A 19,745-nucleotide genomic window follows, 5' to 3' on the forward strand; every position below is an offset into this window, starting at 1 on the left:
GTCACAGGTGGCTGGGTGTGGTCGGCAATCAGCTGCCTATTTAAAGGTCCGCCTCCCGACAATCAAGGCTGGAGTCAGGTGAGGAGCTGGACGAGGTCGGTGAAAGAAGGGGGCGAAGAGAGGCCCTGTGTGTGAGAAGAGTTTGGGAAGAAGAGAGATGGCTAATGAGAGCCAGGACTGTGGGGAGTAGTGTTGGTGCACTTATTGACTTTGTAAATAATAGTGTGTATAATAAACGTGTGGTGATGGACTTAGACGTGTCTGCCTGCCTGTGTCCGGGTCGCCCTATTCCACAACGCGTACAGATTAGCAATGAGGAACACATTTAGTATTTTGCACTCCAGCGGCAAACTATTCCAACAGTACATCGTAGATGCGTATGTTAAAACAGGGCGCCATGTCTCAACTATCTCAGATTACATCAACAAGATCTGCGCGTAGAACTATCAGACGCACTGCAAGCAACCGCTGAAAATAACAACGTACGTGTAGGCAAAATGATCATATTACCGTCCACATTTCCAGGAAGTCCTAGATACATGCAACAAAACTCTCAGGATGCCATGGCCATAGTACGTAAATTCGGAAAGCCTGATTTATTTATCACTTTCACATGTAATCCTACTTGGCCAGAAATTCTACATGCACACTGCGTCTTTCAAGAAGTATTTATTTCTTCTTGATTTTTGAATTCCTTTCTCACTGATTTCCGTTCATATTCTTACACCTCCGCATGCTACAACGGGCGTTGGCTAGTATACAATAATGCAAAAAAAAAAAAAAAAAAAAAGTGGGAACAGAGTTTTGCGTGGAACTGTGCATTTTGTACACGCTACAAATTTTCCACTTGAAAGCTAATTTAGAGTATTATTACAATGAAGTTGATAGCACTGCTGCCTTTTTTGTTTAGGGACACAGGTTCAATTCACAATGAAGTCACCGTCTCTGTTGATGTGTACTTTTTCCTCTGTTTAGGGATTTTCTCCAGGGTCTCTGTACTGTTCCATATTCCAATTACTTATAGGTGATGCTAACTAATGAATAGAAACAGGCCTAGAATGGGTTTGTGCCAAAGTGTGACTAACATTCATTCAATTCAGTCCTGCTACCCCTAAATCTATTACTGTGGCCATTTTATCATTTGGGGTTGAATATGATAATTGAATTAAAATTTGTAGTTCATATTCTTACAACCCACCACCACAGGGGTAGGTACAAGTCTGCTGTATAAGAAAAAAAGAGGAGAAGAATCTGGAAAGCAACTTCAAAGCTCCTATCCAATGCAACATACACAGATCAAGACTGACAAGGAACGGAAGCAGGGTTCAAGAGCCTATACAAGACTGATTAAGGGTTGGTAGGTGTATTGCATATGAGCTGAGAAACGGTTTGTGACTGGTGGTCCAAGATTCAGATTAGAATATTTGCTTTTTTCGAGTCTTGTGCATGTAGGCAATGTCTTTCTTTAGTGCACTAAACTAGCAAAGAAAAGGAATCATTACCAAACTCAGAAAAATATTAATTCTTTTTGCATAACAATGTGCTCAGAAACAGCTCCAAACTGCTGCATATTTATAGAAGGTGTCAGTTTCATTCCTTCACACTGTTTTGCAATACAAGACCTGGTGTTCACATTTGGATAGCAGATTACATGTGCTCAAATTCCAAGCTAAGACTGAAACACAAGAAATGACTAAATCTGGTTTTAGAAAGTACACCAACATTATCCACATAATACCTTAAAATACTGTCTCCAGTTTTTTTCTTCTTATTCACCTGCTTATTCTTGCAGCCAGCTGAATTATCTTTTTCATTCTTAACTTGATCGGTTACTAAAACATAAAAACACAAAGAAAGTTATTTCCCTCAACAGAAACAAATCCTACAGCAAAGTTTAAGATCAGTCTATAGTGTAGGTTGAAAATTTTCAAATACGATTGGTTGACAGATCATGAAGAACTTAATTGCTGATAGACTATCTCTGAAAACCCATTCACACAAGAAATGTCAGCTGCCATGTTAACAATGAAATTGATAGATTGCAAGCTATGAGTAATTATTCAATAAGCCAACAAACAACTCTTCAGAAAAGAAAATGCTCATAAACATCCACACGTTACACTAGAATTAAACTAATTAGATTTGATTTTATAATGGATGTTAATCATTAACCTTTAAGGATTTAAGCTGAAGATCATACAAGTTAAATAAACCAATGCAAGTTAAAATAATTGTCTTGTTTCACTGTAATGCCTGATGTACACTTAAGCTGAGACATGTTTTACGTCTGGTTGAACAGATGCCTTCAATAAAAATGTGGCAAGCTAAATTAAGGTCAATCTGAAAGTATTTTAAGTGTAGCCAAGTTTATTGCAAACTAGTCATTTAGCCCGTTACAATAATGGGCGCTAGAACAGTAGTGCATAACCATTAGTAGGAACAGTCCACATTAAATGGCAAGGGACTTTGACCTCATTCTTTTTGGTGGTCGTATTTTTCTTTCTTTCAGCCTTTCTTTTGTTGATGTTTACTTGCTGAGCTGACCGTTCTTCGTGGGCTGCCGCCGTGTATTGTGTGTCTTTAATTTTCTGTGACAGTAATACTGTCTTGTACGGCTCTATTCAATAAGGACGCGTACAAAAAGGCGAGCTTCAAAAGGGCGACCTCAATTGAGCACGGCGAATAAAGGCGTTCATAGATAATTTAGTTCAAATGGCTCTGGAATATGTGAAGAGCAACAAAGGTGCAGATCTTTATTTACGCGCGCCTTTATTCGCTGCGCCCAATTGAGGTCGCCCTTTTGAGGCTCGCCTTTTTGTGCGCGCCCTTATTGAAGGATGCCTGTGCGCGCCCTTATTGAAGGATACCGTCTTGTACGTCCGCTGGCTTGTACGTCCGTAATATACCTTTAATTTTCTCTGGCGGTAATACAGGCGTGCGTGTCGGTAATATGCCTTTAATCTCCTCTGACAGTAATACTGGCTTGTACGGCTCTATTCAATAAGGACGCGTACGAAAAGGCGAGCTTCAAAAGGGCGACCTCAATTGAGCACGGCGAATAAAGGCGTTCATAGATAATTTAGTTCAAATGGCTCTGGAATATGTGAAGAGCAACAAAGGTGCAGATCTTTATTTACGCGCGCCTTTATTCGCTGCGCCCAATTGAGGTCGCCCTTTTGAGGCTCGCCTTTTTGTGCGCGCCCTTATTGAAGGATGCCTGTGCGCGCCCTTATTGAAGGATACCGTCTTGTACGTCCGCTGGCTTGTACGTCCGTAATATACCTTTAATTTTCTCTGGCGGTAATACAGGCGTGCGTGTCGGTAATATGCCTTTAATCTCCTCTGACAGTAATACTGGCTTGTATGTGGCTGTAATATGCATCACTGTATTGTGTACCTTTAATTTCCTCTTGCAGTAATACTGGGTTGTATTTCCGTAAAACGCCTCTAACATTCTCTGACAGTAATATCGCGCATCGCACCGTGCCCCGCGCATGCGCACTTCACCAGAAGACACCCACACACAGACACCTGGATGCACATAGGGATTTTATATATATAGATTATAGAATAAATATGCTGAAATGCATGCTGGTTTAAAAGGTCAGATTACATAAACCTACCATGCTAGCAGCACATGAAGAGAACACTATGATGACAAGTTATCTGAGGAAATCACATACGGTACAATAGAACAAGAAATGTTAACTAATCAACATTGTTAACTGAAAAACATTTGGTAGCCAATTAATAACCAGAGCCACTGCCAATAAGCTTGAACTCCCAACAGAGTTTTGGACTGTTTTATTAATCAAAAATTATATTAAAATAATGTGGCAGTACATAAAGAATATCAGGTGAAAAATGGAGAATACAGCATTTTATTGCAATTAAATTTAACAATTATACATGCATATAGAATAACATGTAAAGTATTAGTTATTATGACAGTTTGTACAGTAACCTTATGATCCATGGATAGAAACTGCCTCAATCTACTGATGCTTTATGAAACAAGCAAGAAACAACATGTCTGCTGGTGAAAAGCTGCTGCATACGATATGTAATAAAGTGACAAGGACAGCCAGAATTCTTTAAAAATGGAAGCGTACCAAAAAATAAATGACACTTTTGTAAAAATAATATGGGTACACACTTTGTCCAATAAATTGTATATGAAGTCTCTGGATGTGAATCAATACATTCTCAGCTTTAAAAGTTTAAGGCTTTTATTGCAGATTTTCTTTGCTGCCATATAGTCAATCGGTGTAAGCTGCTGCTTCACTTAATTGCCCAAGTTTCCGTAAATGTATGCAATGACTGAAAAAAGAACTTCAACAATACAAAACTCATTCTTTAAACTAATAGTTGCTCAAATAAATTGAATTTACAAGAGAAGGTAAACAACATTGATGCATCACTTATTATGTTATTATCCATCACTTATTATGATCATGGACTATCTTAAAGACAGACCTCAATATGTGCGTCTCGGGAACTACAGGTCTGACATTGTGGTCAGCAACACAGGAGCGCCGCAGGGGACTGAACTTTCTCCGGTCCTGTTCAGCCTATATACATCAGAATTCCAATACAACTCGGAGTCCTGCCACGTGCAAATGTTCACGGACGACACTGCTATCGTGGGCTGTGTCAGGAGGAGGAGTACAGGAATCTCATCAAGGACTGTGTTAAATGGTACGACTCAAACCACCTACAACTGAACACCAGCAAAACCAAAGAGCTGGTGGTGGATTTTAGGAGGCCCAGGCCCCTCATGGACCCTGTGATCATCAGAGGTGACTGTGTGCAGAGGGTGCAGACCTATAAATACCTGGGAGTACAGCTGGATGATAAATTGGACTGGACTGCCGATACTGATGCTCTGTGTAAGAAAGGACAGACCCGACTATACTTCCTTAGAAGGCTGCCGTCCTTCAACATCTGCAATAAGATGCTGCAGATGTTCTACCAGACGGTTGTGGCGAGCACCCTCTTCTACGTGGTGGTGTGCTGGGGAGGCAGCATAAAGAAGAGAGACACCTCACGCCTAGACAAACTGGTGAGGAAGGCAGGCTCTATTGTAGGCATGGAGCTGGACAGTTTGACATCTGTGGCATAGCGACGGGCACTGAGCAGGCTCCTGTTAATCATGGAAAACCCACTGCATCCACTAAACAGTATCATCTCCAGACAGAGGAGCAGCTTCAGCGTCAGACTGCTGTCACTTTCCTGCTCCACTGACAGACTGAGGAGATCGTTCCTCCCCCACACTATGCGACTCCTCAGTTCCACCGGGGGGGGGGGGGGGGGGGGGGGGGGGGGGACGTTAACATTATACAAAGATATTGTCTGTCTGTATACCTGCATTGTTATCACTCTTTAATTTAATATTTTCTTTATCAGTATGCTGCTGCTGGAGTATGTGTGGTATCATTTACTGCAGTTTAACAAGAAGCAATTCTTGATCTATAACATTACAAAAAGGAAATCCATCTGTTATTACGAAAGGAAGAGAGGCAGTGTGGCAATCTAGAGAAGACGGACTAAATGCCAAAGTACATTATAGTTCTAAATTTGTGCATTTTATAATTAAATGTTAATGGAATTAATTAGATTAAAAAACGTTTAATTTTAATTATCTAGTTTGATTTTATATGTACTAGTCTGTGAATGTCATACTTCAAACAATGAAATATTCATCAGCAAGGTGAAGCAAATTTTGCAGCAAGTAAAAATTCACTAACAATTCAATAACAACATAGTTCATAATTACTAGAATGTACAGTTGTATGTAAACATACTGTATATAGTGCATTTAGCAACCAAACAATAGGTGCTGCATCTGCCACTGATGTGATACACTAGTGTCAGTCCTGCTGAAGGAGTTTGTCCTCATTAGAATGTTGATTGCACAATAGAACTAGGCAAACATATCAATGACATTTAAAATGATTTACCTGTGCAGTAATGCTATGTAGGGCTGCACGATTAATCTTTTTTTTCTCATGATAACGATATTTATGACCCACGATCAGTTAATAAATATCGTCGCGATTTTACAGTATAAAGACCAAACTGTTTTTTATGGGCTGAGTTTACGGATTGGACTGCGTCACTATGACGTTACTGCGTCTAGATTGCAAGCGCTTTCTGAAGCAGTAGAAGTCGATAGCAGCAATAACAGTCAGTCAGAATAAACATATGATGGCGGAGCAACTTGCAGAAGTGCGATCGTTAGTTCCTAAAAAGGGGTCATACTCAGTTGTCTGGAACTATTTCGATTTCGAGGAATGTGATGTTGATCAGGTACGAGTCTTGTGCAAACTTTGCTCCTGTTCCGTCCAAACATCCCAAGGTAACACAACAAACCTCATCAAGCCACCACAAAGTACACTATCAAGAATTTCAACGACTGAAGGCACAAACAGCAACAACAAAAAATTACCAGCCATCCACAACACAGACAACAATATCAGGGACATTGTTCAACGCAATACCATATCTGCCTAGCTCGCAAAGACACCGGGAAATAACAGAGGCGATCGCGTACCATATAGCCAAGGATATGTGTCCAATAACCACCGTGAGCAGTGAGGGGTTTAACAAAATGATCGCAACACTTGATAAAAGATATAGCATTCCCTCACGCAACCATTTTTCCAATGTTGCGCTGCCCTCGCTGTATGCGAAATGCCGAAAAGAAATAGAAAGAGAAATTCTCAGGCTGAATATTTTGCTGCCACGACCGACTTATGGTCAAGCAGAACTGCGGAACCGTATTTGAGCTTGACAGTTCATTTTATTGACAGCGAGTTTGAGATGAAAAGCAAGCTTTTGCAAACTTCGTTTTTCCCACAAGACCATACAGCGGAGTTTATTGCAGTGGGCCTCAAAGAAGCGATGTCCACTTGGGGCTTGGTGGAAGAAAGACTTGTGTGCATCACAACGGACAACGCAGCTAATATGATTAGGGCAGCATCTGTGAATAACTGGCCAAGGCTACACTGCTTTGGTCACAGACTTCATTTACCAAAGGAATAATCGTCATTATTAATCGTGATAACAATTTTGAGCAAAATAATCGTGATGATCATTTTTTCTGTTATCGTGCAGCCCTAATGCTATGGAATCATTTGTATTTAACATGGTCAGCTTTTTAATAAATTTGTTGGTGTCATTATTAGCATGAATATGGTCTATTCTGTCTACTAATACTTAAGAAAACTAAACACCCAGCATCACTGACACAACTTTGGACGAATGTATTTTACATAGACACACTATATTTATTAAAAAAAAAAATTAAATTGATAAGATGGTTTGTGCAACGGTCAGGCATTTCCTGTAGCAAGATGACTTGGCAATGTTTGGCTTCAATCAATTGCATCTAAAGTTGTTTTTCTGAACTCTGCAGTCACCAGGAAATGCAAAGGGGTCAGTGCTGTCATTTAATATATGTTTATTACGAAAAATCAGAGGTACCTCATTCATCGGATTTTCACAAAATACACATGCAAAGGATGATCCCACAGAGTTGCTGAAAGCACCTTAACTTTTTATGCATTGAATCTAACCACAAAAATCTGTTTGAAAATCATCAGCAAGAGTACCAGACCATATTTGCCAATTTTTATAATGATTCTATTTTACCAGTGAATCCTCAATTACAAAATATTAAAAATTATAATATATCAACATTGGAAAAAATGGATTACTATAAAACACCTAACTGGTCAAATGAATTATTGAATCTGTTACTCTATTACAATATACATACAAAATACTGTTGTAATATACAGTATATCAGAAATGACAATGGGCTTTTGTCTTAACCATTATTTGTGCTGGTGGTTTAAAAGCTCTATATAGTAAGCAGGTTTCCACTTTAATGAGATTATACGGAACACAGCACATCATGACTGATCCTAAAAGGTCTTGAAATAAGCCATTTTTTTTTCTTGGACATTACTATGAATATTTATCTTTGCTACTTAGTGTTAAGAGACTTACTGACTTAGAATTGGTGATATTCATTTTGTGATGATTTTAACATTACGGAACACACCAAAACCTATTTTGTATTACTACAAATTTTTGTATTGCCACTTGCCAAAAAAAAAAAAAAAAAAAACAATAAGGACAAATGACATAATTGAAATGTATTAATAATTCTTGTCATTTTCAACAGATAATATATCAATGTTTTATCATTTTGTAGCAGATTAATTTAAATGATAATGTAACTAGGAATGGATTAACATTAAATATGATAAAATATTCTCTCACAAAAAAATTTGTGGTGACAAATTACATAATGTAAAGGTTGTATAGAACTAAGTCTTGGTATTTTCAATGGACAGTTCAGCTTATGATATTTTACCATTTTGTAAAGAACCTATATGATTAATTTCAACAAGAATTCAGCAGCATTAGATATGCTTAAAAATCCTTGGAACCTTTGTCTGTGATTTTCTTTTAAATCGAACAGGAGTTTCATGAACTCTAAATCCGTAATACTCTGCCCAATCCTCACTGACGCCTAGGTGCCTTAGTTACAAAGCACGATTTACCCTAATCCCCTTTGGTGGAACTGAAAGTGGCTGAAATAAGCCCATCCTGTCCATTTAAGCAAGACTTACTTGCTAAGCATACTTCGTGGAACACCCTCCCAGGATCTTTTCTTGGATTTTAAAGAGGAGTCTTAGATGGAAAGAAGAAACCAAAGTTACATAATGTTTTTCATCTGTTTGGTTTTTGAAGAGACTGCATTCTTCAGGCCTGAAAAAAAATATGTGCATGGGGAGAATGTGCAGGCTAAGAATCTAGACTCCTTTGACTGTAAGGAAGGAAGACTAACCACTGTTCTAGTGAAATGTTTCTATATTTCTAAAGCACTTCTTTTTACTCTTTTTAAATATAACTTACCATTGCTGTCTTCACAGTGAAAAGATTCCGTGCCGGACATTCTGCGGTCAGGTAACTGAGACTGTCTAGCAGAAAGCACCATCCTTGCTGTTCGGCTCAGGAAGGCAAGATCTTTCATACAACAGTTAGATGTGGAATCCATGCTCAGCAAGTTTGTTTGAGTTACTTCTGTAGAACATTTCCTGTAGTGAAAACAGGAAAAACCTAGTAGTCTAAACATTCAGATATTTTGACTTCACAATTATGACAATTAATGTATTGCTGCAAAATTCCAACATTATTTTGTACACTTCTAATCACATTACTTGAAGCTTACAATACTTCTAACTGGCCTTGACCTTTATGTATTAGGTTTCATTTTGGTAAATCACCTTGACAATTTTCTTTGTAAACCACCCAATAAAGAATAATAATCTGCGAATAACAGTTTTCCATAAAATCAATCTGATTTGTGTTTTGTAATTGGCTACATTAGAGTGGCTTTACAGAAACAAAATAATTTCAAATGGAGTACAATGCTCTCAAGCCTGTAAAAGTAAAGATACATATATTATACACAAGATATACATTATACACTGTATGTTCTTCAATGGAACAACTATATTGTTTGAAATGAATGTACAAAAACTCCTAACTATAAAGGTGCGAGTATGCAGAGCAAGAAATATGTTCTGTTACCATAGGATTAGGTATTATATCTTGCCTGAAGAAGGGACCGGAGTTGTCACGAAAGCTTGCATATTACAGTCTTTTTAGTCAGCCAATAAAAGGTGTCATTTTCCTTGACTTCTCACTACATAGGATTATTAACAATTTCATTAGCTTTGATTACAGATTGGGGGGAATTTTGTGGTAATTGTGCACAGCTGATGAATATTGCCATAAATATTGCAATTGTTATTAATGTAAATTAATAGCACTATTAAATATATATTAATGTGAAATTGGTAAATGCGGGATTAATTGAAAAATTGAAACAAATTATTGTTTATAAACCAAGATTTTTTTCCCCCACCCCAAAACAAATTTTATTTCAGTTGGGGGGGGGGGGGGGGGTTAAAAAACCACATATCACCACCACTCACCATTCAAAAATGCAAATTGTGAGAATGGGAATGTTTAATTTGGGTTCTACTGCATTAAGAAAACAAAAAAGTTGCACAAGTATGTAAAATTAAAGCACAGAATAAAATTTTAACAGTAATGCAAGTTAAACACAGCCTAATAATTCCATTTTACTGGTATGTAACAACAATAAAGGTAATATTAGTATATAGCAAACTCAGGAGCTGTTTAGATAGTAACATATTTTTGCATGCTGGTACCATGGTATCATTTATTGAATGTGCTAGAATATACATACAGCACTATGAAATTAAAAAAGGCCATCACTGTCTAAATACGAGCTTTTAACATTCACTAATTACATTGCACAATATCGGGTAATGAGTTGTCCTGGGTAAGATATGGCAATATTTCAACTGCAAAGACACCATGCAATACAGTGTTTAGGTTTACCATAAATATCACAGCATATTCAACCAATGGCTACACGTGGCATATTACCAAAGCTCAGGAGTCTGGTCCAATTATTGATGGCAGAGTTAAATCAGAGCCTTGCCTTTTAAATTGGCACTCCAGTCACCATAAAAAACCTCACAGAGCTCCATTCGATCTGAACTAATGTGGTGCCGAGGTGTCACCCGTTGCATGGCCACACTCGGGTCCTAATCTAGGATCTTGAGGTGGTTTGTCATGTGGGGGTGCAGCATCGTGCTTTATCAGCGCATGCTCTTGTCTTTAGATAACCAAAGTCTTCACGATTTAGTTATCTGAATTTGGCTTCAATAGCCTGCTAGATACGGTGTAAACAGGTATTGGTTTTCTGTGTCACAGACCTAACGTTTCTAGGACTTGGTGCTGTTTGCTTAGCTTTCATGTAACCTTGAAGAGTATGTGGTTGTACAAGCTGTACAAGTATTTGAATTCAGCGGTCCAGCAGTTTGCACTGTATTCTTTTTTGATCAACATCATTGCTACTGAAAACAAAATAAGTGCATATTACAGACAATTCTCTTCATTTGGTTTCTAAGATGTTAAAAAAAAATGTCAGGCAATCTAGGTTAAATATATCTACAATTACCAGTTTTTCGGGAAGCCTCTGCAAACAGGAGAGAAAGAAATTTTAACTTTTTAAAAAGACAATGTTATGATCAGAATCCTAAAAATTCATTCACCCTGGTCGCTTCTATAGTCATATGATGAGAGCCCCTTGGATTTCCCAATACACTCAGGCTTAGCGAATGCATTTCTTATGAGTTACAACACTCACATGCTGCTTAGAGCAGTTTCTGACTGGGAAAACTTGATCTGACAAACCAAATACAACTAACAGTGCAGCCCTAGCTGTGGGGAAAAAAATACCCTTTTCACTTACATCTGCATCTGTCCGTTAAAAATCTTTTGAACAGTAGGACTTGACAACCAATCTTGGGCTTGTTTTCTTATATCATTAGACTTGCTTTTCTCTTGAACAATCTGTGAAAAGAATCGATTGCAAATTAAGTCATTTGTTTAATTAACAGAATGTTAGAAGAACTGCTTCCTTAATGTAATGTATATTTGGCAAAAACACCCTAAAAATTACAATCTTTAATAACAGCAGAGTCCTAAACTTAAATCCATTGTCAGCTGTACTGCAAACAACTTCATGCTACAGGTACGATACCTGAGTCTCTGTGCTCTCAGAATGTTCACTCTCATCTTCTGGAGTGCGAATCCTTAGAAAAGACAGGCCAAACGGAGTATGTTTGTTGAAAGGCTGGCTGCAGGTCACTCGCACACGGTCCCAGAGTTCATTACGAGCTTGACTTAGAAAATCTCCTTAAAGAGTGAGGAAGCAAGCAATATTTTATTTCTTTAATGTTATATATTAGTAAAGTATTTGTATTTTTCTCATGCATATCTTTATATAAGACAACTATGACAATTAAATCTTGTGTGGATGTAATGCAGTTTTTCCATCTGTGCCAAAGTTTTCAGAACCTGCCTTTTCCTATACAGAGGTATTAGAAGCTGGCATTTATGCTAGTAGCCATGAGCACAAGGAAGAAACTAACAAAGAGAGATAACTCCACTTCTTTACAGAAAACAGTGCTGTGCTGTAGACACCTACAGATATTCACAATGGGCTAATTTAAAGTTATCCATTACCCGACAACACATACAATTCAAACAGAAATGTACCAACAAGGAATCATGATCCAGACTAAATTTTCAAAATAAAAAAAAGTTTTAATAGCCTAGTTAATAAAAAAATCTAAGTTGAATTTGGTGGTGTGTTATCTTTAAATATCACAAGGCATTATAACAAATATATTGAAACTTATGTAACACTGTAACAATCCACTTTAATTTATAAGAGTGGACAGCTGATTGCTTTCTATTCATGTACCAATGACAGATGTGGTTTATATCAAAGGAGGACAGAGTAAGACTTAATGAATCTTGCAACATTGCTACTATAAAGAAAATATATATTTTTCCCACAGAAGCTACAGCAGTGTTTTCCAACATACAGCTCACATGCTTGAAGCAGCCTTTCCCTGTGTGTGACAAAGTGATTGAGAGGAGTAGGAAAATATATTTTCTTATACTTCATCATCATTGACAGTTTAGCTTACCCTTTGTGAATTTAAGAGTTAAGGGGACTTTGACGTGAGTAGTAAGTCTCTGTATTACTTAGGCTACTTTAGGCTGCGTTTACAATATAAGGTCTTGATGCCCATATTGGAACTGGTGAAGAAAACTGACGCGATGTCTGTGTTTTTTATAATACGCAGTCAAGATATGGCCCGAGCATTTATATTCACATTCTGCTTATGTGGAATGTACAGTTCAGGTAAGGCGTAAACATGGCCCTGCATGTAAGTTTTCTACAATTTAGGTGCCCATTTGCTAAATACAATGAGTCAGAAAAGGGCAGCAGTATGCCTTGACATTTTGCACTGTGATTTCCTCAACCAATCTGGATACTCATCAAGTGACAAGAATGGTGTGACTATTATTAGCTGCTTTGATAACTCCCTGTGGCTGAGCGGTTTTCAAATGACAAAGAAAGTTTCAACATCTGTGGCACTGAAAATTTGTTTCATTGGCCAAGATCATTTTAACATCTTACATGATGCACAAATATTATGTAATCAAGTTAACTCCTGGAGCAAAATTTCATTCTGACTTTTAAAATATGATCACATATGGGTAATTTGAATTGAAATAGATATACACACCCCATATGGATTTTGGCTGTTTACAGAATCAAGTCATATCAGAATGCAGAATGGTGGTATAAAGGCTTACATCACATTAGCATGTTATAATTTGCTTATTTATTAAAATGTAATGCTCTCTATCCCTGCCAAGTTTGTTTCTTTATGCATTTAATTATTCCTTGTCAGCTGGTAGAGTCTGATTGCACTGCCTAGCCTGCTCTGAAAAGTAAGGAACACTGGAATTTGCTTAGTTTCTGGAAGAACAGCTTGGCATTGCAAACTGTTATAGAAAATTAAAGCTGATTACAGACTGTGTAAGATTAGGGTGGTGGTAGTTGGGGACAAGGGTGGGCTATTGATAATTAATCATACTTCTAGTGGTGTGTTCAAAACACAAGCATTGCAACACCACCACCCTGATGTATGAGGATTTTTTATATTATTAAATGCTTCAAATTTATATATAGTACATGCATTCACATACACACACCTACACACAAATGTATATAACCAAAGCTAAGAGGCATTTACTGGAAAATTCATCTTTATTGTATTATGTAGTCACCAAGTATTATTTTCAGTCGAAGACTTTTTTTTTTTTTTTTTTATATAAACAAGGTTTAAAAAAAGGTTTAATATATAGTTACTCGTGCCCATTCCCAATAATGTGAAAGGTGCAATATAGTAATTTTAATTAGTAAATGGGACTAGACCTGGACTGACTTTATTTGAACTGTTACATCCCATATTGAGTTATAGCATATTGTGATATTGGAGTACTGCGGAGAAAAGGCTTACACACCTTTTATTTCAGACGCAATTTTAATACTGTACTGGACAGGTTTCATCAGACTGAGTGGATAAAGCAGAGGAATGGGGACTGTTGTGAATGTGTGAGAAAAAATGGAGCACAGTATAAATAAAACTAAATCTGTGATCCAGACACTGAATTACAGACTGAATATGTCCATGTTACTGCCCAGGACAGTAAATTACATCATCCTTGCTGACTCGGCAACAAAAATGATTCACTCTGTATCATCATCTTTTTGATGGATCGTTCTTAATGCTGGTGACTTCAAAGAAAGAAAGAAAGAATTCAAGGCCTATTAGGCCTGTTCCTTTCATGGACACTGTTCTATCCAAATATTAATGACTTTAAAATATAAACCTGTGGCACAATCTGAGCAGGTCTGACCTCATCTTACAAGCCTGTATTGACAATAGCAGCTCTCAGTTATCCAATCCAGTTTGGGTTGCTGTTTGTTTTTAATGTTTTCTTTTGGAACTTCTGTAAAATGTTTAAATTTCCCCTTGGGGACAAATAAAGTATAATCTAATGCTGGCACAGGCCAGTACACATTCCTATACTGAGATCATCCTCCTCACTGGTATTAATGTGAATACACCTTTACATGTCAGTATAGGAAAAGGGAGACATTCAGATGGCAGTAGGCTCTACACATGTTGTAGATACCCCAAAATGAAATATTCAGAAGAGATTTCCTTTAGGATGTTAGAGATGAGGCAACAGTATGGGCCAGGGTGCTGATCACTACACTCAGGATGAGGCAGGTCTAAAGAGAAACTTTTAAATGGCAAAAATCCCCCCAATAAAAATGGGAGGAAAAGAGACCATATTAGCCTTTTAAAGTATGAGGTCCACACAGACCGGTAGAAAACCAGTTATAATTCTCCAGCTGATTAATTGACAGAATGCAACTCAAGAGGAAATGTGTTGCCTTTTGAAAGCAGGCATCCCAGAAAATTTGAGAGACCAAGGCCTGAAGAACTACAGTGGGCCCAAGGTTTCCCTGTACCTAAATAAGGTCGTTCACTGTCCCCAAAAGTGTTTATGGGATTGGTTTAGAATTTAGACGGAGTAGATTCATAGGTACCTACTGCCGGAGGAGTTGTTTAGGTATGGCGTTAGGAGAAGAGTTTGGTAAACATCACCGGCAGGAAGAGGAGGCTAGGTTTATATGAAAGAGTGACAGGAGGTGGAAAAGGAACTGCTTTGTGATATTTAGCAGAGGGCAAATGGGCAAGCCACTCCACATGACAGGGTTCAAAACCTGTTGTGACAAGTCCAGAAAAGCAGCAGTTTCCATGCTCTGTGTGTTTCACTCCCTTGCGTGTTTTATTTTGTAACATTATGATGCCCTTTCTTCCTTTTCATCAGAGTCCTTACCAGCGAACCCCTTCCCATTGCAGTGCACAGCCAAATATTAATCAAATTGATGAAATATTCGGCTTAAAGGGATAACAATGCAAGGCTAAATTGTAATTGCATAGAATAACTGAAATTAGCATGCCGTTTTACATAAACTTAAAGTGTTGACTCATGTTATAGAAAAATAACTTCAATTATTTTTTTATGTTTATCTCAGGCAGTTTAACTTATACAAATTATATTCATTAACACTGATCATAAACAACGTATTAAAAATGTGCATGGATCAACAAATAAGTATTTCAATAACATAACATGAAATATATGGGCAATTATTCTCATTAGTAGATAAATTTTTGCCTGATAAAGAAACATACTCATGACAAAAGGGATTAATTGACTAGCACTTTACATTGTTTATTTAGAAACAGAACTGAAATTATGGTGAAGTAGAATATCCTATTAATCAATAATGATACACTAAAAACTGACAGTCTCACCTGATTTGAACATACGTACACCTGTTCGGTTTATACCCTGCCGGGATTCTACAGGGGACATCAAGCTTGCAGTAGCCAGTAGCGCCTCATATGGTACGTCATGTGGCCACGAAGAACGACCAACATCAACTTGAATCAAGGCAGACCCACAATTCCCTGTTAACCAGACAAGAAAACTGAAATTTAATCTACAGGATCTCCAAAAATGATGTGTTCTCCTCTCATTAACCTGTATCATGGTACTAGACGCAACAGCAAAAAATGAAAAACAAATTACAGAAATTGACTACTTAAACATTACTCAAAAAGCATGCGGATTCAAAGAGGCAACAACATACCATGCATACATAAGATCATACCAGTAATGAAATTATGTTCTCCATTGCTTACCTATATCTATATATCCAATAGCAGAGACCTTCTCCAGTTGTAGATCAACCTTTAATATACCACTGTGGTCCTTAGAAGAACAAAGCCAGGGCCTCATGGCATCGCTACAGAAAATGTTTTCCACACAGTACTTAGGGTCCTAAAAATACAACACACAGATGTAACCTTTTCACTCATATTTCCTAAATTAAATGACAGTAAAATGAATGCATTATAAAACATCAATTTATACAGAAAACGTGAATTTTCTGTTACACACAACACAAGAGTTAAACTTCAGCAAAATGTGTTTCAATTGAAAGGTACCCTTGTGCCTACATCCACACCTACACTCAGGGCTAGGCGATTAAAAAAAAAAAAAAAAAATATATATATATTTTTTTTTTGCCTTAACATAAATGGACAATTCACTATTTAAATATTTCAATATGAAATAACTACTATTCTTGACAAAAGAAAAAAAAAAATGAAAAGGTTGTCCACATTTTATTCTCAATGAGAAAAGGGGCAAAATAAGAAAATTACTTTCTCTGCATACTTTTCTGTACATTTGCTGTTTAGGTTGTGGATTCTTTTTACATTTGCAGGGTTTGTTCTTCTTCCCGGTGGCCACCACATTCCTTTCAAATTACTTACAGCAGCCCTTCTTTAAAATTCTGCAGTTTTCTTTACAACTTTTTTGGTGTGTTCACATATAATGCACAAAACACCTATTGCAATAGCCATATCTGTTTGTCTGTCTGTCCGTCCATCCATCTGTCCACATGAAACAACAACCACCCCTCAAAGACAGATTTTCTTGAAAGTAACTCACTTGTTCTTCAAAGAAATTTATCAAGACAGTCTAAGTTTTGCTGTGGTATCCTGAAATGCTCATGCTATACAAAGTCTTGGGAATTTTTAAATCTTCCATTGAAAAGCACTGGCAAATTTGCAGATTCTTGTAACTTAAAATAGAGCAATGTTCTGTGCAACTTCAAATGCAAATTAGATTTCAATTTTACCTTGACAGCAGTCGCTTGAACTTGTATATTTTTATCTTTTAATCATCTGCAAGTGAATCAGACGCCAGGAAAAGTGTGTTTGCAAAGGCAGTTTACACAGCAGAGCCATTCTCCTGCTGCTTTACCCAATAAGCACACCAGCGACTGCTTAAAAATTAGTGCAATAGACTTGAGACTTAAACTACTCTCAACTTAATTACATCATATTAATGTACAGCTTAATACATTTTTGTTTTTCACGATGACATACAATGGTGACACATTGCATATTGGTTGGACATTTAAGTAAAAATTTCACTCTGCTTTTGGAAATACAGTAAAACTTGTTACTTGACATTACTTTGCCTGCCATGGTTTTTCTGTGTCCAGCACCTGATGCATAGAAGGAGAGAATGATTCATTTATTTAAAGGTGCTGTAAACTTTATTTGACCTCACAGGTTATAAATATGTGAAGATATGAGAATAATTGGACTGATTCTTTGTTTCAAGAAATGATTGATTTACTGACTAACCTTGGCCATTAGATGTACTGTATACAGTTTCTTATTTCTTATCCGAGGCAGTACATTTTCGGTCTTGTATGAAGTCAACTACTAAAGGTTTGTATCTCTGAGAATAATACTTAGAGCACAGTTTTTTTCACTTATTCACTTTTTTAAATAAACACTGACTTGCCGTACTTAACTGTTGATTAGTTACTTGCCTGCACACTCTGTATACATGACAATACTAATACTACATATACTATAAAACACAGAGCTATATCATACACCCTACATCAACAGTGATGTTACCATGGGGCATTGGGTACTTCAGCATCATACACCCTCGCCCAGGCAACGCAGCGAAGGTTGATCAAACCCCAGCTTTTTTCCTAGCAGCATTTGCCAATGGATCAGCCATTCTGGTATACAACAATTTGGGGGCACTCTCAGCAGCTTCCAGGCTCGCCCTGATGGCTTTCCTATTGCTACAATGGAGCCCACCAACCTTGCCTCCGGCAGTGCTTCACCAGCTCCTGGTACTTGGCTCACTTTTGCTCTTTTTCCTCTACAATGTGGTCCTCTCAGCGAACTGTCGGCTTGATAAGGATAATATCCTTTGTGGACAATGAAAAGAGAACTACATCTGGCCTTAGTGAAATTGTTTCTATGTGTGCAAGAAACTTCAGCTGCCTTCCCAAATCAGCTTGAATGTGATGTGGTGTTGAGCAGGCCCAATGATGATGATCCAGGCTGATGCCGAGACTCTGCTGCAGCCACCACCACTCCTTCCTGCACTTTCCACTTCCTGCCATCAGAACCTGGATTGATAGAGCACTGTGGATATAATTGTCCTTTCAACAGGTTCTCCCATTTCACTCCTCTGATAGAGAGACCATTTCATTGTTGGTCACCACCCTGACCAAGGCCCTTTTTGCCCTGACAATTGCTCAGTTTGGCTAGATGTCCAACTCTTCCTTGTCTCCGGATGGATTCAAACTCCAAAGAGCCAAAAAAAAGCAGTCACGTCTGTCGCCTGGAGATGCTTTAGTTTTAAAAGGTCAGATGTGTAAATACTGTTTCTATACTACTGGGTAATACTGCAAGCCAAGTTGTACTTGTTTTCAATACAGTGTAACGTACCTGGGTACTGTGTAATAGTGTGACGACATTTTGACTTTATTCTCGACATTTCCACTTTAATCTTGACGCTTATGACGAGAATATATTCTTTTGACGGTACAACACCCTAGTACTACAGACTTTATTCTCGTAATTTGTCATTAAAGTAGAACATCGTAAGCTAAACTTCATCATAAAATGAATATTTACTAGATTTTCTCAAACCCCGTCATAAGTTATATAGCACATTAAATGCTTTGTGTTAAGTGATTTGTTCAGAGATGGGCGCAACTCTGAATGGATGGCATAATTAAACATGTATAACGAAGATATTTTTAAAGTTCTGAACACTCCGTGGGCTAAGTTTATAAATAGTTTAATTTCACAAAGACGTTTATCGAGTGGTGATTGGTTATGTGGTGAAAGAAAAAGGAAGGATAGTAACTGGGGTTTTGGTAGCCTACGTCAGATAGAGACAGCATGCATGCAATAAAGATAGCCCGCTCAGAAGAACATGCATTGAATTCTGTGTTCGTGTCTCCGACCAGCAGATCACAAACCCAACATTTACACAATATTTAAAGTTAAACCTGTGTGATAGCTATTCATACATCCAGTTTTTTGGAGCCTCGTCACACCTGCCATAAAGTTCTCTACACTGAACATACACCTGGGGACCCCTTACTGCGAGGGAGCAGCACTACCACCTCACTACCGTGCATGTGTAATACCTGCTTTAATGCATTTCATCATGAAAATGATATCAAGTATTTATCTTAGCATTCTAAATTTTCAGAAAGCAGGAATATCATGAAGTGAATGGATCCTGTATGGTGATTGCTGTCTTCTCTTAGTGCGGAGGAAGTCAGTTTA

At 37.6% G+C, this 19,745-nt stretch overlaps 1 protein-coding gene across 1 annotated transcript in view; it reads right to left on the bottom strand.

Moving 5' to 3' along the window:
- Positions 1–19,745, bottom strand: part of LOC114644650 (short transient receptor potential channel 2-like) — a 96,742-nt gene that overhangs the window by 65,083 nt on the left and 11,914 nt on the right. Inside the window, exons 2-7 of the mRNA XM_051926153.1 lie at positions 16,263–16,401; positions 15,873–16,028; positions 11,657–11,811; positions 11,366–11,466; positions 8,929–9,110; positions 1,739–1,832 (exon numbers count right to left, since the gene is read on the bottom strand). Coding sequence (XP_051782113.1) covers positions 1,739–1,832; positions 8,929–9,110; positions 11,366–11,466; positions 11,657–11,811; positions 15,873–16,028; positions 16,263–16,401 — 827 coding nt within the window. The remainder of the gene's footprint in view (positions 1–1,738; positions 1,833–8,928; positions 9,111–11,365; positions 11,467–11,656; positions 11,812–15,872; positions 16,029–16,262; positions 16,402–19,745) is intronic.

The sequence above is a fragment of the Erpetoichthys calabaricus genome, chromosome 4 (assembly GCF_900747795.2).
Source record: "Erpetoichthys calabaricus chromosome 4, fErpCal1.3, whole genome shotgun sequence".
NCBI classification, from domain to species: domain Eukaryota; kingdom Metazoa; phylum Chordata; class Cladistia; order Polypteriformes; family Polypteridae; genus Erpetoichthys; species Erpetoichthys calabaricus.